Below are 18,618 nucleotides of genomic sequence, written 5' to 3' on the forward strand. Positions count from 1 at the left end.
TTAGGAACCAAATCATACACTTTCTTTGTATTCCTCTACTCAATATTAAGTCCAAAGCAGATGCTCAACAAATACTTGTTGACTCCATTGACTAGACACTCAATAAATGACTTTTTGAATGCAAACATAATAGACGATGTTATTTAAACCAGCTGAACCTAAATTCTATTCCAGGAACTGAACAAGAACAAAGGGAAAAGAATGTGATCCCTGTCCTACAGAGTTAACAATTTACCAAGACAGACAGACTTACAAACAACTTTAATACAATATAACAATTACTTCATGGCTGAAATGAACTAATTACATATAACACAAGTGTTGTTAAATAGAACTAATTTTGATAGGGGAAGGGAGAATGCGGGTGTTAGCTCATGGAAAGGCTTCACATGATAAAATATTAATTCAAGTTAGGCCTAAAAGGATGATCATGTGGGAAAGAAGGGAGAAAAAGCAATTCAGGAAGAAGGAGCAGCATATATAAAGTAATGGAAGTATGCACGTGCAGGTCATGTTTCAACATAGTTGGGTGAAGCCATAATGGAGGATGAGTCTGGCAGGGGACAATGAAGGAGAGAAAGACGAGCAGCAGGAGATGAAGCTGGAAAAACAGACTAGAAACAGAATGTGAAGAACCTTGACTGCCACGTTTAATGCACTACTTTTGAAAACAGGGAACCATTAGACCTTTTAGAAGATTGACATGATCCAATCTATTTTCTGAAAAATAATTCTGGTAATATCTGTAGAACACAGTGAAACAGGCAGAGCTATTGGAGCCATGGAGACAAATTAAGAGTCTATTTCTATAACACAAGTGAACAAGGATGAAAGCCTGAAATAAGTGACAGAGAACTGGGGTGGCAGGGAAATAGTGTCAAGCCACACCTGAGGTATGTAGCACATTACAGGAATTTAATGAAGAAAAATCTGTGAGAAAAAATAATGCCAGTCACCACATAACTTCATGTGTCAACTGAATGTCCTTCCTATAGAGATTTCTATACCTTTTATATTTAAATATTGATATAATCTGTAATCATTAATAATAAACCTACTTAAAGAATATTTAAAATGCCTAACAATCCAAGAACCAATTTCATAAATATATAAAATCTTTCAAACATCTGTATAACAGTATAAGTAACAGGCTAATAATTTCAGTTTTACCAAAGAAATTATTCAAAAGCACAAATATTTAGGTTAACTAAGAACAAAGATGTAGGTGCTGTGATATTCACGTAAGAGTTATATGACCAACCAATTGAATTTTTAAACTTTAATATATACCATAAAAGAACAGTATGCATATAATTCAAACCTAATAATCATATGCTATATATTCTTTTCTTTCTTTTTTTTATAAATTTATTTATTTATTTTTGGCTGCGTTGCGTCTTCGTTGCTGCGCCCAGGCTTTCTCTAGTTGCGGCGATCGGGGGCTACTCTTCGTTGCGGTGCACGGGCTTCTCATTGCAGTGGCTTCCCTTGTTGCGGAGCATGGGCTCTAGGTGCACAGGCTTCAGTAGTTGTGGCACAGGGGCTCAGTAGTTGTGGCTCACGGGCTCCAGAGCACAGGCTCAGTAGTTGTGGCGCAGGGGCTTAGTTGCTCTGCGGCATGTGGGATCTTCCCGGGCCAGGGCTCCAACCCGTGTCCCCTGCACTGGCAGGCAGATTCTTAACCACTGTGCCACCAGGGAAGTTCCATTCTGTGTATTCTTTTTTTTTTTCAACTTTTTATTTATTTATTTATTTATTTTTGGCTGTGTTGGGTCTTCGTTTCTGTGCAAGGGCTTTCTCCAGTTGCGGCGAGCGGGGGCCACTCTTCATCGCGGTGCGCAGGCCTCTTACTGTCGCGGCCTCTCCCGTTGCAGAGCACAGGCTCCAGATGCGCAGGCTCAGTAGTTGTGGCTCACAGGCTTAGTTGTTCTGCGGCATGTGGGATCTTCCCAGACCAGGGCCCAAACCTGTGTCCCCTGCATTGGCAGGCAGATTCTTAACTACGGCGCCACCAGGGAAGCCCCTGTGTATTCTTAATAACTAAAAGTTTCATGTTTCCAAAGAGTGAAAGTACAGATTTGTATCACAGCAGTAAGAAAGTCAGATAAACATACACTCAGCCCTATTAACTTGGTTACATGAATATTTGGAGTATGGATGCTGTTAATAAAGGAGGATATTAATTTATTTTTTAAAAAACATATTATATACAGACTAAACCAGCTCAGTCATCTGTACCACATCCTCTTCTAGCTTCAGTTCTGACCACAGCGTCCTGAAGAAAGGTGACAGGGCACAGCTGGAAGGGTGGACATCTGCCACACTGGGCGAGCTGGGAACTAACCACTGAGGTAAGCTGAAGGGAGGGCTCTGCCCAACAGGGGCCGCGTCAACAGAGCGGCTCCCTCGAGGACACAGATGAAGACCTGAGAGACCTGGTCACTTTGCAGTGAGTGGAGAACGCAGCAGGCTGAAAAGAGAAGTGTACGACACAGGAGGAAGCCTATACAAAGCATGAGCGAGGTGGAAGAGTATGGCTGGTCGCCTGAGTGGCTTGGAAGCTTGGAATTTCTATCTCATTTCCAGATTCCAAGTGTACATTTTAATATAAATTCCCTTTTCCTGAAGGGAGAAGACAGCTCATCCCATCTCCTTGCAACCTAAGCAGCACAGCAGCACAGAGATCAAATTAATTTTAATTCATTTCCAAGTATACCACTAAGCATTACCGGCGATTATTATTTCTCTTGCTTTACTAACACTGATAGAAGATAAACTATTCCACTGGTATATTATTTTTAGTTACTTGCCAAAACTGAGCCCTGGCAACCTCAACTATCTTTGGTTGGGCTTTCCTCCACTCCCTAGGCCTTACCGGGAAAAAAAAAAAAAAGCAGGCTTCAAAAGCTGCTGAATCAATCAATGCATGTCCACCTCACCTGCCTGTAACCACTTTTCATTTGCGCCTCGCGCTGCCTGCCGGAGCAGTTACAGTTCTAGCGTTTGCGTCAGACTTCCAGGCCACATACGTCACCAGCCACGCAGGTGCGCAGGCAGTTCCAAACCCTGCAGCTGGCTCACCAAGTTACCGGGTCTACACTTGCACCTCCCAGAATCACAGAACCTAAGATACACGTGAGGTGAAGGTTGCACCGCTGGCTGCCACAGCTGGATTACCACTGGGAACTAACTGTTCCAGTCCAACCTGAAGCCACAACATGGTCCTCGTCTTTACTTCCTTCTCTATGGATTGTTTTTTCAAGCTTGAAATTCTTCTAAATTTCCTAAGAATTTTTATTGCAAGCAACAACAGAGAAATCACTAAATCATAAAAGGATAGAAATGTCCAGAAGTACAATGTTACAGTACAAAGCCTCAAAAGGTAAATGGTGGGACTTCTCCAGTGGCACAGTGGTTAAGAATCCGCCTGCCAATGCAGGGGACACGGGTTTGATCCCTGGTGCGGGAATATCCCACATGCCCTGGAGCAACTAAGCCCGTGTGCCACAACTACTGAGGCTGTGCTCTAGAGCCCGCACGCCACAACTACTGAAGCCTGTGTGGTCTGGGGCCCGCATACCACAACTACTGAGCCTGCGTGCTGCAATTACTGAAGCCCGTGCCCCTAGAGCCCGTGCTCTGCACCAAAAGAAGCCACTGCAAATGAGAAGCCCGCACACGGCAACAAAGAGTAGCCTCCGCTCGCCGCAACTAGAGAAAGCCCGGGCGCAGCAACGAAGACCCAACGCAGCCAAAAATAATAAAATTATTTAAAAAAAAAAAGGTAAATGGTAAATATTCTTAGATCTCAGGTTTATTCCTTCTTGTTCTCTTTAAGTCATGCCTCTAGATTTCTTGGTTGGAAGTGAGGTAGGGAGGATGGATAAAGAATAATCCAGAAATAATTAATATACCAGCCACTGTACTAAGTCCACTTATATATATTTTTATTTAATCCTGACAACTCTGTAAGTAGATATTACCATTAGTTTGCAAAAGAGGAACCCGAAGCTCAGAGAATTAAAGTAACTTGCACACAGTAAAGAGGAAATATGGAAGAATTCAAACCCAGAAGTACAGTATTCAAAGTGAAAGACAGTCTAAACTTGGCTTCTTCCCTGGTAGAACTCTTTCCATTTATGACTAAAAATGTGTTGTTTTTGGTTCTTCTGTACCCATTTTTGCTAATACCTTCCTTTTTTTCTACTGGGTTACATCTGGAAGCTCCTGGCTATACTGAGTTCATGGGGAACCATGGGAAAGTTTCCACACTGGCCTAAGAGTTTGGTTATGTCTGCACAGTGCCTTTAAAAAAATATGAATATGAATGCTTTCTCCAGTTGCCCCAACTATTTATCATCTTAAGCCTTCACTCATATATGTTATCTGCTTAGTCTTAAAAGCTGGTAATTTTTTAATATATATATATTTTCAGATTAGCTTCCATTACAGGTTATTACAAATATTAAATATAGTTCCTTGCACTATGCAGCAAATCCCTGTTGCTTATCTATTTTATGTACAGTAGTTTGTATCTGTTAATCCCATATTCCTAATTTATCCCTTCCCCACTCCCTATTCCCTTTGGTAAACATAAATTTGTTTTCTATGTCTGTGAGTCTGTTTCTGTTTTGCATACAGATTCATTTGTATTATCTTTTAGATTCCACATGTGATACCATATAATATTTGTCTTTCTCTGACTTACTTCACTAAATATAATATTCTCAGTCCATTCATGATGCTGCAAATGGCAATATTTCATTCTTTTTTAGGTAAAAGCTGGTAATTTTAAACTGCACCTTTCTCCCACCCCCAACTGTGAGATTATGACTAACGGTCACTTAATATTGGAAACTAGACTGGGCAAAAAAGACTTACAATGTCACCTTGCTTTCCCCTCACATAAGGTTAGTCAAAGGGCATTTTATCCTATCCCTCTAATTCTGTTTTATTGCCACAATAAAGTTACGTATATTGAGCAAGTTAAAAATAAATTTTGATACTTCATAAAAATAATTCAAAAAATTCTCACCTAGCCCTAGACCCACAAATTCATCAGGAGCCTGATCTTTTGTTCCAGTAAGAGATCCTTCTCTGCCTCGCACTGTTCCAGAAATGTACCGAGGTTTCACTCCAGTTCCTATAAGTTGTGCAAGCTCCAACTGACTGATGCACTTCAGAATCTTAATTACAAAAAGGAAAAAAATTTAAATTCCATGTTACAAATGTTCGCAAAAATATTTAAATGTACGCAGTCATGATTTAAACATAGGCTACATTATAAATCATTATAAAAAGCTAAATGTACTTACCCTGAATGTACTAAATTAATTTTCTCCCCAAACACTTAAGCATGTCAGTGATATACTGTTTAGCATGAGCTCATTTTATAAACCAGATTGCAAAGCTGAAAATAAAGGAAGTGCTTATACCTCATGCCATGAATTTCCTAGATAATTTCCATCTGTATGAGCCACTGTGATAAGTGTTTTAATTGTGTCAATGTTCTTCTGTTTCATTTCGGTAATCCCAGAACTCACTGTAAGTAAGGTAAATCTTGCTAGCGCCTGGACATATGCATCTCTTTCCAGCTATGAAAAAGAGAAAAAGCAAACTTACATGGTTGTAAACACAACAGGGTAATCCCTAGATCCCTACTGACAAACTGTTTACTTGTTTAGTAAGTTTTTAACTAAGTCATGAATTACATATAATACCTCAAACTGTAGTTTTTTTAATTTTAAGATGAACGAAGCAGAAAAGGATGAATTTCTAAAACTGAAAGGCAAGGGAGGTGTCAAATCAAGAAAGATTTTAGTGACAATAATTCATATATACAGTAAAAAAAACATTCATTGAACATTTATGGTTCAAATGACTGTGTGAACTAGCAGAAACCTGATTTATAAATTTGCTCATTTTTTCTCTACAGCTAGACTGTGCTTTTTAAGCTATAACATTCATAATTAAATGTGAAATGGGTTTTTAAAAAGAAAGCAGGCAAGCATTGGTTAAAATTTATTATCAGACAAAGCATATAAATTACTAGAAGGGACTGTCTTCATAAAAATTATGTTCTAGATACATGGGTCTCTTAAAGATAACTTGTTCTTAGGATAGGTAAAGTTATAAAGTAATATATATATAAATATATAAAATGTGAAAAACATATGATTCAATAAATAAAAGCATGCAACACAGATAAGATATTCAAATTGCAATATAGGAATTCAAACTCTTGGAAACTTTGTACATAGCTAATATTCTACAGAGAAAAAAACTGCAAACCAAAGTTATTATAACGAATTTTAGACACATCAATAAAGAACTACCCTGTTCCGTCACAGCTTCTTGGAAATGTAAACATTAAGACTCATTTAAATTCCATTATAAACTTGAAATTCATTTTTAATAATTTCAACACAAGAAATAATTTAAACTGTAGTAATGACAAAAGTAATTTATGTTTTCCAGACTGGCTACAAAGGCAAAATTCTTTGTTACCTGAATGCTGAAAATGCATGCAATTCTGATTGCACATCTTATACCTTCCAGGCAAAGAGAGGCTACTTCAGTATCATCACAGTCTTGTAGACCCACACTGAATGCAGCCAGAAAAGGGGTCCAAGCCAACTAGAAAAATTAAAAATTTGAAATACATCACAAACATCAAGTGATAATTAAACTTTATGATAACACTACATTAACATTTCTCAGATTTCAGGCAATTTGAGGAAGTTCTGAAAAAAAAGCAATGAGTTTCTTGGAAAGCTTGGAAAGTTACTTGGAAAGCTTTCTTAGACAAAGGAGAAACTATACAATGCCGCTTGGGCTTAAATAAGTGGGAGAGCAAAATTGTAAATTTGGGAGAGGACACTAGGCATATTTTAAGCACAGCATCTATAAATTATTCACATTAATGAAAAATGGGAATAGTCAATACTCATAAATTATATTAATTTTACCCCTGACTTCATAACTCCTCTCCCTCTGTAAGCTGTGTCTCTTGCAATATTTCATGGACTAATTTTATTTCCAAGTAAATCCTTTTAACCATTTTCCACTTGTAACAGTTACATTACTCTCTTTTCTTTAAGCCTGCTCCGTGGATAACATTTAGTCTTATTATTTTTTTTTTTTGGTAGTCAAATATTTTACTTTGAAACATGAGTGATATCTCTGGTTCCTAGTTGGACAATATTTTAAAATACAGTTCAATAAAATACATCTTGATTACAGACTATGAAAGCCAACAAACACTAAATTTTAACAGAACTGAATACCTTGTGAAACTGTAATGTAAAATAAACAAAAAAAGAGAGCTACCTTTGACTACTGAAAATCCTCATATCAAAACATATGTGTATATATTGGTGTGTGCATGTGTGTGTATAACTTTGAAATGTCTGATACAAGAGTATTCGCTGCTTTTAATAGGTCAAAATGAAGCAAAACTATATATCCGTATAGCCATACAGATGAAAAATGTTTATACCAGTGTGGCACAGAAATGATAACTGGAATTTTTTAAAGATGTAAAAAAATTTTAGCACTATTAAGAAAAACAGAATCACCCAAAGCTTTGCTTATAATGTCAGAAAGTTTAGAAGCACAAGTGTAATTCCTAAACAGAGGAACATAAGCCACAGTACCTAACTTCCAGTCCTAGCCTTGTTGTTTATTTAACCTCTTTTTTTCTGAACCTCATGTCCTCCCCTTTGATACCTGGCCTGCCACTATAGAGAGACGCTGTGGGAAGCACAGGAAGTGCAGTACTTTTAAAATACAAAGCACCACATTAAAGTAATAAATTACACATCCTATTATAAGTGAAGAAACAGCACATCTATTTGGAAACCTGTGTAATATTTTATACAAGGAGAAGTATAAGGTTCTTAAGCCTGTGACAAAAGGTTCAACCCCACTGCAAATTAAAGACAATGACTTGTCTTATCAAATTATACCTAAATAACATCCAGAGGACAGTGAAACCATCCCCTCAAATGTATAAATCTCTACAGAATACAATCTGGCAATATATAAAAAGGTTCTTAATAAGGTTTTCATCCCTTAATATTATATCACGTTCTAGGAATCTCTCATTTATTCCCTTTACTCAGCCAATGCTTATTTACTGAGCACTAACTACAAGCCAGGAATTGTGCTAGACATTGGGAAAAGTCAACAGAACAGATGTAGTCCCTTGCCTCATGGAGCTTAAAGTCTAGTAAAGAGATAGACATTCAGTTTTAAAATAAATAAATGTATAAATACATATTGTTATAAATACAATGAAGGAAGAGTATAGCATGTTATGAAAAGGGACCTAATTTAGATTAGAGGGGCCAGGGCAGAACTCTCTGAGAAAGTAACATTTAAAGTAGAAACTACTCAGGCAAAGAAGGAAAAAGCATCCTAGACAAAGGACACAGCTTGTATGAATGCTCTGAAGAGAAAATAATTTAGGACAGTCTAGAAATGGAAAGAATACCAGTGTGACTGCAGCACAGTAAGAGACAAGAACCCTAGTGATGAGGTTGAAGGCAGGTGGAGCTAGACCACACATGGTCTACAGACCCTTGGGATGTGTTAGGTTTCCTCATAGTTGCAAAGTCAGTGAATGGCTTTAAGGAAGAAGGTGACAGTTCATTTTGTATTTTAAACATTCTGGCCTCTGTAAGTGGGTAAGAGAAGCACAAAAGTAGACATAAGGACACCAGTCAGGAGGATGTTACAGCGACAAGAGTGAGAAATGAAGGTAACTGGAGACGGTAATGACAGTAGAAATGGCAGTCAGAGGAAAGGTTCTTAATTCTAGCTTAGAGGATTAGTTTAAATAAAGGATAACTAATCCAGAGAATAGATCATAAAAGCTATTTATGAAGAATTTTTAATGATATGGGGAAACACTTATGTGAGAAACAGCAAGATACAAAATTCTATACATAGTAGGATCACAACTGTTTAAGATAAATAGTATGTAAACATATTAACAGAAATTTTTTCTGAGTGGTACAATTATGGCTGGATCCTTATTCTTTTTGTTTTTTCATCCTCCACCTCCCGTCTACCAAAAACATTTGAAAAGAAAAACAAAATAAAGGTATAAGATTATTCAAAACAAAACAAAAATCTGCTTTGTAATTTATTTCATAATAAAGAGAAAGTATATGTCACATTTTGACAGCATTTTCTGCATTACGCCAAAGGAAGGCCAGTTCTACTCCACTGTTCCTTCTAGCGTCACCTCCCCAGCAGCCCCACTCGCGTCCTGTAACTCTCCATCAACTTTTAGGAAGATCACTATCACATAGACCTTGAAGTAGGGGTAGAACTGTAAAATTTTAGAGCTGAAATCTTGTAGTCATCTTTTACTACCCATACACATATGTAGTTATGAATGAGAACTCGAATTATAATCTTCAACCTCCACAGACCATCTAACCACACTGTGTCACAAACAGAAATGTACTTAACCCATTTTTCCTTCTCAAACTTGACTAGACTCCCCTCCACTTCCCTACAATTCTTATGATGCACTGCTTACTCCTTCCGGAATTTGAAGAAAGGATAGAAAAAAAAAAAAGAATAGGAAAATGAAGAATGAATGGGAAATCAAATTTTAAAGAAGCAGTAAGAATCATTCTTACTAGATATATAAACATAAGAAAGCTCCCTTTTGGTCCTGACTCTACTTTCTGGGCCCCAGGAATACTCAGAACCCTCAGCTTAGTTCCTGGGCCAGAGCACTGAAAGAGAGTAGGAGGCTCAAGACCACTCTGAGATTTCAGGGAACTCCAAAGCTCTAAATAGAACTCAGAGGAAACCAGGCCAAGGCTTAATTCTCCAAAAATCTTTCTGTTCTTAAGATCACACGCCTATTAATTGCTAATCATGCATACCTTTTCTCATTCTCTTCAAGAAAAATTTTATATTTGCGATCTCCTATATAATATGACTTTCACTTCTGGGTGTATACTAATGGGCTATATCACTGTATTTCCTTAACTTAAGAATATGCTGAACAGGACTTCCCTGGTGGCGCAGTGGTTAAGAATCCACCTGCCAATGCAGGGGACATGGGTTTGAGCCCTGATCCGGGAATATCCCAAAAGCCACAGAGCAACTAAGCCCATGCGCCACAACTACTGAGTCTGCGCTCTAGAACCCGTGAGCCACAACTACTGAGCCCGCGTGCTGCACCTACTGAAGCCCGTGTGCCTAAAGCCCATGCTCCGCAACAAGAGAACCCACCGCAATGAGAAGCCTGTACACCACAACAAAGAGTAGCCCCCACTCGCTGCAACTAGAGAAAACCTGCGCACAGCAATGAGGGCCCAATGCAGCCAAAAAATAAAATAAATAAATAAATAATTAAAAAAAAAAAAGGAATATGCTGAACAGCAGTATATATAAATATATATACTGCAAGCAAAAGTTATTAGTAACTCTTACCTTAAACATAGGTCTCACGTGCTCCAAATGTGTCGCACTTGTGAAAGGTGCTTGAACGTGGCTCACGGCCTCCATGAGTGCTTTAGCTGTCTTGGCCATCTGTTCCATTTCTAAGTTATACAGAAGTCTTCTTTGTTTTTCGCTGGCTACATCTGAAACAACAAACACTATTAGCATTTAAAATATAAAGCCTTTAAGAATGCTATTTTGATGTTTTAGTATAAAATAATAAGCACTACCAGTTAATACTAATTCAAAATAGTCCTAAGAAGCCAGACACAAAAGGTCACATAATGTATGATTCCATTTAGATGAAATATCCAGAGTAGGTAAATCCAGAGAAGCAGAAAGCAGAATGGTAACAGCCAGGGGCTGAGGAAAGGTAGGGAACATGGAAAAACTGCTTAATGGATATGTGGTTTTATTTTGGGGTGATGAAATGTTTTGGAACTATATAGAGGTGGCAGTTACACAACACTGTGAATGTACTAAATACTACTAATTGTTCACTTCAAAATGGTTAATTTTACGTTATATGAATTTCAAAAATGAAAGAAAAAAATATCCTGAACTAGGAGGCAGGGATACATGGAAAATCTATGAAAAGGGAAGAGAGGAGGTACAAATCTGTCACAATGAAAGTACTAGGGAAACAGCCCAAACATAGGCTAGAAGAGAAGAGAGGTAAAAGGCAACGGTATCCTCACATGACACAGGCTTGAATGATCTCCTGAGCTGACAAGAAAACAGTGGCCCTAACACTTGGGATGATTTTAGAATTTCAGCACACCACCACCTCCTTCCCATACCCCACTGCTCAGTGATTTCCTACCACCATATAGAGAAGAGGCCAGAGAACGAGGGATATGAAGATGTTACTATACGGGTGTGGGGAAGAAAGTGAAATCAGATAATTGGCACCTACTTAGGTGTGAAAATGAAGTCTTGATCAATATACTTAATTTCTTAAGTAGAAGCAAGTAAACTACCAAGTAAACTGCTGATTGGTGCTGGACTGCAGTAAGAGCCAAGGATGCCGAGTTCAAGATCTGGCTTTGCCACTCTTTGGGTTTTAGGTCTAGAGAATTAATGAAAGTTTTTACATTGCACTCAGCTCATAGATTCTATGATTCTAAGTTTCCTAACCTCTCTGTACTTGTTTCCTCTTCTATAAAATGAGGGAGAACTTACTAAAATTCCTTAGAATCATTCCCTATATTCCCCAAATATAAGGCCATTTATACTCCACCATTCCTTCTAACATTATCTCCATAGCCTCTGACTCTCATCTGATAATTCTTCATCAACTTCTAGAAATACACATATCACACAGGCCTTTTTGATTCTCTCCTGTTGATAGAACTTTGGTACTGCAATCTGTTCTTTTAGATGAAGCTTGAGATTCCACTTCGAAGCGGAAGTTGCTCAGAAAGGCAGGAGTTCTCTTTCCATATTATATTACCGAGCCACTACCCTCACCTCATTCCTGCAGTCAGATTTTAGCTCTGATTTAATCACCACCACCTGTACGCACAGAACGTCGAGAATGGAGCCAGGCCCCCCGCTGGCTCCTGATGGTGGTCAGACCTGGGAATGCCACGGCGCTGTAACTTGTGGTGCATCTGAAGTAGTGAGTTCCAACCCCCACGAGCTCCCCCATGACCCTAACCTTCCCCATCTCCTTGAATCACCCCTACTTCCAGCTTCTGTTTATGTGTAATGATAGGTGAACCAATGGAAATAAGTTGCTTGCAGATGACAAGGAGGCAGTAAGAAAGAATGAGAGCTGAAGTCTGACTACTGGGGTTGCCTAACCAATCTCTCTGATCTCCAAATATGTGCTGAGATTAACTGCTAAATGGACAAGTGTGTATTAAATGCACACTAATCCATGCATATTATGTAGCACTTTCCATTTATCATCGGTCAGTGCTATCTTTCTTCAGGATACGGGAAAAAACACAATCAGATCAGCAAACTGTGTATTATAATACTTTTCAGTAGAATAATACTTGATCTACTCTAAGTAAAACACTTTTCAAGAACCCATATTTTTCCTCCGAAACAATCAGGATTCAGTTGATTTGGACACTTACTTTGTTTACTTGATTTTGTAGGGATTGTTAGTTCTTTTGTTTCTTTCATTGATATCTTTTTTCCAGCTATTTCATTATAGATGGCTGATAGATACTCTTCAGGAAGATCTTTACTGTCATTGATACCTCTATTCATCTTAATGTACTGTTCCTTTGTCATTTTATTTTTAACCTAGAAATGAAAAACCATTATAATTCCTAAAAATTAACAGAAAAATACTCATATAAGAGAATTTATAAATACTTTGAGGAGTAGAAAGTGGAAAATACTCAACAAAGCAGACATTAAAATGAAAAAAGGAAGTCACAGAAAATAAGGACAATGTAGGAAAGACCCATCCTGGCAATACACTAATTCACTTTGCTCTGAGGAGCACGTGAGTAATTTGTAATAAGAAAACAGGGAGACTGAATGATGAAATTCTTTGTTTTTGCCCAAGGTTTAAGAGCTCTAGTCAGAGTCTTTAAAAAAGGACCATGACAATTATTAGACACTTATGTTATCAAAAAGATTCAAATCTTAGTTCAGAAGAACATAAATGTGTTTGCTAATGATTTAAAAACGGATTTTATGTAACAGTGGATGCAAGAATAACAAGAGCTGAAATTTATTTAAAATCAGATAGCAATCTCACTGACTCATCATGGCAACTGAATATTAGGTGATCTGGGCAAAGTATCCTTGGAACATTTTGTCTTGTTTAAGAGTATGCTGAACAGGAACACCTTACTGCACACCCTGATAAGTCTTTGGAGTACAAATCTGTAGTACGTAAGATGGTAGCCCTGTCGCCAAACTTGGGAACTAGCACAGACAAAGTGTTTATGCTTTTATATCCCTGAAAACCCAGATGGATAAAACCTGTAAGTCATATGATGTCTCTGAAGATACATTTACTTAATTAAATATATTCCTACCACTTTCCATGAAGAATTTAAGGCACCTCTAAAGATAAGGGTCCTGTAAATTTACAAGAAGGTACATAGAATAACAATCAAGTAAGTCATCAGAAGTTCGCAAAAATAACTATAGAGAAACCAGAATGTCCAGAGGATATAACTGGGATACAAACATTTATTTAGTTCTGACTACACTGCAAACAGATCTTTCCAGTATGTCAGAAAGGGTGAGAGGAGCACTTTTCCTACAAAAAAGTAAAAATATTACCATAAAAGTTTCCATATGTAATTTATTATTACTCAAGGGAAAAAAGCTCTAACATACTAAAACTTTGAAAACTTATCTTGAGTCATGGCACTTAAAAAACATTAAAAGAAAGCCATTTCACCTGAAGTTCTAATGAATACTAAAAAAGCAATGACCCAGGGATACCAACATAAAAGACCACACAAGTGCTGCCAATAAGAGGCTAAAAGAAGATTAACATCACTGGAAATTTTGAACATGGTATAATGTCTTAGCATCATGCCAATGAGAGACAAAGACAAGCCCTGGAAGAAAATCTGAAGTAGCAGCAAAGTATATTTGTGGATCTGGGCTGGGAGGTAGGGGTAGGAGCTCCAAGCACGTTGGAGAAGAGACTACATTAATTGCAGATACACAAAATAAAAATACACTGCTCAAACAGAAGACTTCTGCCACAGTGGGATTCTGGAAGTAGTGTAAAACATAATCCTACTTTTCTTCTCCTGCTTATCTTTTATGGAACATTTTACTCTTGACTTTTATTCTCATGTGCTTAAATTAAGCTGTGCCTAATTAAGTTTTAGTGCTTAAATCACTTAAAGCCAATTGTTACTACTGATGAAGATTAATAAACAAAAAAACTAAACATGCTCTAAATGTATTTCAAAAATTAAAAAAAATTGTCTCACACTATATATAAATGGTAGTTAACTATAAATATTCTAGGTGAAAAAGGAACACAAATGACTTGTTAAATAAACCTATATTTTAACTCTGAAAACAACTAGGAATGAGGAGAATTAGTTTTAAGGAATTCCTTTAAAGTTACCCGTGTTCTTTAAAAATGACATCATTTGTTATAGTTCATATAGCCCTGCATCATAAATCATATAAGGTCCTAATTATGGGTTCAATTTTCTAACAGTCCACTTAACTTCACAGGAACTCACAAGCTGCTTAAAACTTTATAATTTTTAAACTCATAAGCTGTTTTAAACCTTATAGTTTTTCCAGTACATCTCAGATTAGTAATAAGTATATAGTGTATTTCTCATCATAAGAGTAATACATATCATTAGAAGCCTATCCGTAAGAAGTACTAAGAAATTCTTGCAAATAGGTTTATTCATAAAGATAATTTTCCTCAAGTTTTTGGAAACTAAGCATAAAATATCTAAAACTTTAAAAATAATGTTTTTGTTATTGAATATCAGAAATCAAGTGACAGTTCCTTAATATTTAAAGTAAAGGAATTACAATTTAATGAAGCAAATGAAATTTAAACACTTCCTGGATGTCTGGTATTTTAAAATTATGGTTAATTTTTAGGTGTAATGGTACTGTGGTTATGTTTAAATACAGCATTTCTCTTTCAGATATATATACTGAAATAAATACAGATGAAATGATATGATACATGAGATTTGCTCCAAAATGACCTGGGGGAGAAAAGGGATATATATAGAACAAGACTGGCCATAAGGTGGGAACTGTGGAAGCTGGGTGATAAGCACACGAAGGACCCACTATACTAAATGCTCTGTTATTTAAGTTTGAAATGTTAAAACAAACAAACAAAAAAAAGATGGTTTATATGATGTTTTTCCATGTTGTAATAAACACAGGCAGAAGAGCTATAAGCACATTCTTAGATTAAAATTTACCTGAAGTTTTATACAGCTGTCAATCATGAGAAAGACAAATACAGATTTTACGGATATCTAAAAGTCTAATTAGAATTACTACCAGAAACTGCATTTGTAAAATGTACACTACACCAAATTAAATACCCCAATTTGGTGACTGGTTTAACTAAATTAAGATTAAAAGTTCAACTATTACTTACTGAATTCAAAACAATTTATTTAATTTGTACTATTTATTGTAAAACTGGCTTGGAAGAAGACATACCTGTGGGCTGTGAAGATCTGTGGTGAGCATGATAATTGAATAAGCCAGAACATACGCAGTATCTGCACTAGCAAAAAGGGTTTGTCTGCAAAAATAAATGTTTCGTGTTATGAACTTTTACTGTTTACAGTTAGCATTTAAATAACTCACCTCAAACCCCATATCACTTTTAGTTTTCTCTTTCAGGATTTATGTTCTATCTCACACTATAATTTTTTATGGAACTGTCTCATCACTTCCAGATCGTATATAATAATAACTTATAATATATAATAACTTATAATATATAAGTTCCCTGGGGCAGGGGATTATGAATCACCCGATGCTCCCCAGAAGCGGGTCTTGGATATAGTCAGCAACCAATAAGTACTTGAATCTGAATCCTGCTTACCCTTGGTTGCATTCTAGGTATCTTGCAGCAAACTTTTCCATCAATCGATCAATTTTCTGAGCTTCCCCTGGAAGACGGAATCCTTCCAGAAACATACGAAGGGCTGAAACAAAATCCTTTCCTGAAAAGTCATGTTGGTCCACATATGCATACATGACTTCTTTGTTAAATTTATCATTATCTCCCAGGAATTCACCCACTTGAGTCTAAAGAACAAAAGATAGAAATTGATATCCTAATAGACTGTTACATTTCCTACACAGTCAATTTTTTAAAAAGCAGAAGAAGTCCATAAGATCCACAGGTTTTAACCACAGGGTTAATTAACTATTTCAAACGTGAAGTTAAAAGTTAAACATACTAAATGTATTTAAAAAAAAAAAAATCAAGATATTCTTTTGAGTACAGAGAATAAAAAAGCAAAATTAAGAATAGCTAGCTTATTTTTACATACTTAGGAGGGCATCTTAAAGGGGCAATAATATGTATTATTATTAACTTAAAAAAGAATTTTATAGAAAAAGTTAGAATGAAATAACATGGTGTTCTTACAGAGTCTAATCTTTCCTCCTGATGTAAGAACTGGGCAATATCTTCAGGTGTAGTGCCAAGCATCCCTTGCTCTTGGAGGTACTGTATTCCTCTCTTTGGTTTCTTAGTAAATCTAGATGATGTTAAAGTTAAAAGGAACATTAGAAATAGAAAACCATTTGTATTCTCTGAAAAGATCTAAAACTACAGTGAATTAACTTTGTAGCACTTAGAAAACAGAAATTTATTTAAAATAATCAATGCATTATTATTGTACAAAATGTACAAAAAATAATATACTATGCAAAGTTTTCTTTGAAAAGGATCTCAAATGCAAGGTGACCTTTATCACTGATATGGATCATTTCACAGATTATGTGAGATAATGCCATGTAGTAGATGAACTTTGAGTAAGGATATGGATACTAAATCTCTCATACTTTTAATATATATATTCTCCTTAGTGCTCAAGTAATCTTGGCTCATTCTCCTTATATCCATTGATTAATTCTAAGTTTCCTGCTTTTAAAATACAGAACTTGAATTTTGGTGACTGTTTTAACCACAACCTGATGGCATCATTTCCTTTATAAAAAAAAAAGTATTTACATACCCAGTGTTTTCAAAATAAAGTCCACACTGATTGGACTGACACACAAAACCTTTCTCAACATGGCTCATTTCTTGAACATATTGAAAACAGAAACGGACTCATAGACTTAGAGAATGAACTTATGGTTACCCTGGGGGGGAAAGGGTGGAGGGAAGGGATAGTTAGGGAGTTTGGGATTGACATGTACACACTGCTATATTTAAAAAGGATAACCAACAAGGACCTACTGTATAGCACAGGGAACTCTGTTCAATGTTATGTGGCAGCCTGGATGGGAGGGGAGTTTGGGGGAGAATGGATACATGTATATGCATGTCTGAGTCGCTCTGCTGTGCACCTGAAACTATCACAACATTGTTAATTGGCTATACTCCACTATAAAGTAAAAAGTTTAAATAAAAAAAATATAGTTCATTTCTCTCTCATTTACTCCTACATATCCCTTTCCCATTCTCTAAACATAAAGGATTTGCAGCGTCTATTTCCTCTATGTGCCCTTTCCCTGCTTCACTCACTGGGGAATTCTCCTCCATGCTTGAAGATCCAATTCAAATGTCACCTCTTTCTTTCCAAATCATTTACTTTCTACTTTTATTGTTCCAATAATTAGTTTGGTACCTCATCACCATCACCTGGGTATTGCAAGAGTTCTTAACTGGTCTCCCTGTCTCTTATTTTGCTCACATTACAATCCATCCTTCAGGCTGCTGGCAAAGTCATCTTTCCAAAACAGAATCTAATGCTGCTGTTCCTCTGCTTAAAATCCTTCAACAGTATGTCAATGCCAAGAACAAGACAAAACCTCCTTTACACAGAGAATGAGGCCCCTGTAATCTGGATCCAACTCGATGCTCTCATCTCGCCTCCTACTTCTACCCGTCTCCCCCGCCCCTGCCACGCTGAATAGTAATAGTCCTCAAATGTTCTCCCTTTCCTCTGTGCTGCTGCACATGCCATTCTCTTTGTCTGAAATGTCCTTCCCTGCTCTGTCCTCCTCATGATTCCCCTGTCAAGTCCTAATTAAACCACTGCCACGTACATAAATTAAAGTCAAGCATTTTTCCCTGAGATAAACACAATCTCTGCTCTCTAGAAGCTCTCACTCTAATGGAAGAAAAATTTAAAAATTATAACAGTAAAATTATTTTAAATTTTTTATAAATTAAAAAAATATATAATAGTAAAGATGCAACCAATAATGCATCCACAAAGTGAGAAGACAGCACAGCAGAGGAAATGTCTAATTAACAGAGATGATCATGATCTATTTCCTGGGAAGGTGACTGTGGAACTGAGCTTTTAAGAATGATTACATCTTCTATAAACAGTCAGAAAAAACATCCCGGACAGAGAGGAAGAGGTCATACTAATACACGAGGGCATAAAGCAGCATCATATTATAATAAGTAGCTCTGCATTGTTGGAAAAATGAGGTGAAATAAAGAAACGGCAGATGATCTTAGAGTCCAGC

At 36.7% G+C, this 18,618-nt stretch overlaps 1 protein-coding gene across 3 annotated transcripts in view; it reads right to left on the reverse strand.

The window, feature by feature from the left end:
- Positions 1-18,618, reverse strand: part of ARFGEF1 (ARF guanine nucleotide exchange factor 1) — a 147,280-nt gene that overhangs the window by 30,370 nt on the left and 98,292 nt on the right. For all 3 annotated transcript variants that reach the window (XM_082433579.1, XM_082433578.1, XM_082433580.1), the window contains 8 exons: positions 16,556-16,667; positions 16,004-16,209; positions 15,613-15,697; positions 12,555-12,726; positions 10,459-10,610; positions 6,508-6,636; positions 5,436-5,594; positions 5,036-5,186 (listed from right to left, as the gene is read on the reverse strand). In XM_082433579.1, the coding sequence (XP_082289705.1) occupies positions 5,036-5,186; positions 5,436-5,594; positions 6,508-6,636; positions 10,459-10,610; positions 12,555-12,726; positions 15,613-15,697; positions 16,004-16,209; positions 16,556-16,667 (1,166 nt within the window). The remainder of the gene's footprint in view (positions 1-5,035; positions 5,187-5,435; positions 5,595-6,507; positions 6,637-10,458; positions 10,611-12,554; positions 12,727-15,612; positions 15,698-16,003; positions 16,210-16,555; positions 16,668-18,618) is intronic.

Source organism: Balaenoptera physalus, assembly GCF_965194825.1.
Source record: "Balaenoptera physalus genome assembly, chromosome: 17".
Taxonomy (NCBI): Eukaryota; Metazoa; Chordata; class Mammalia; order Artiodactyla; family Balaenopteridae; genus Balaenoptera; species Balaenoptera physalus.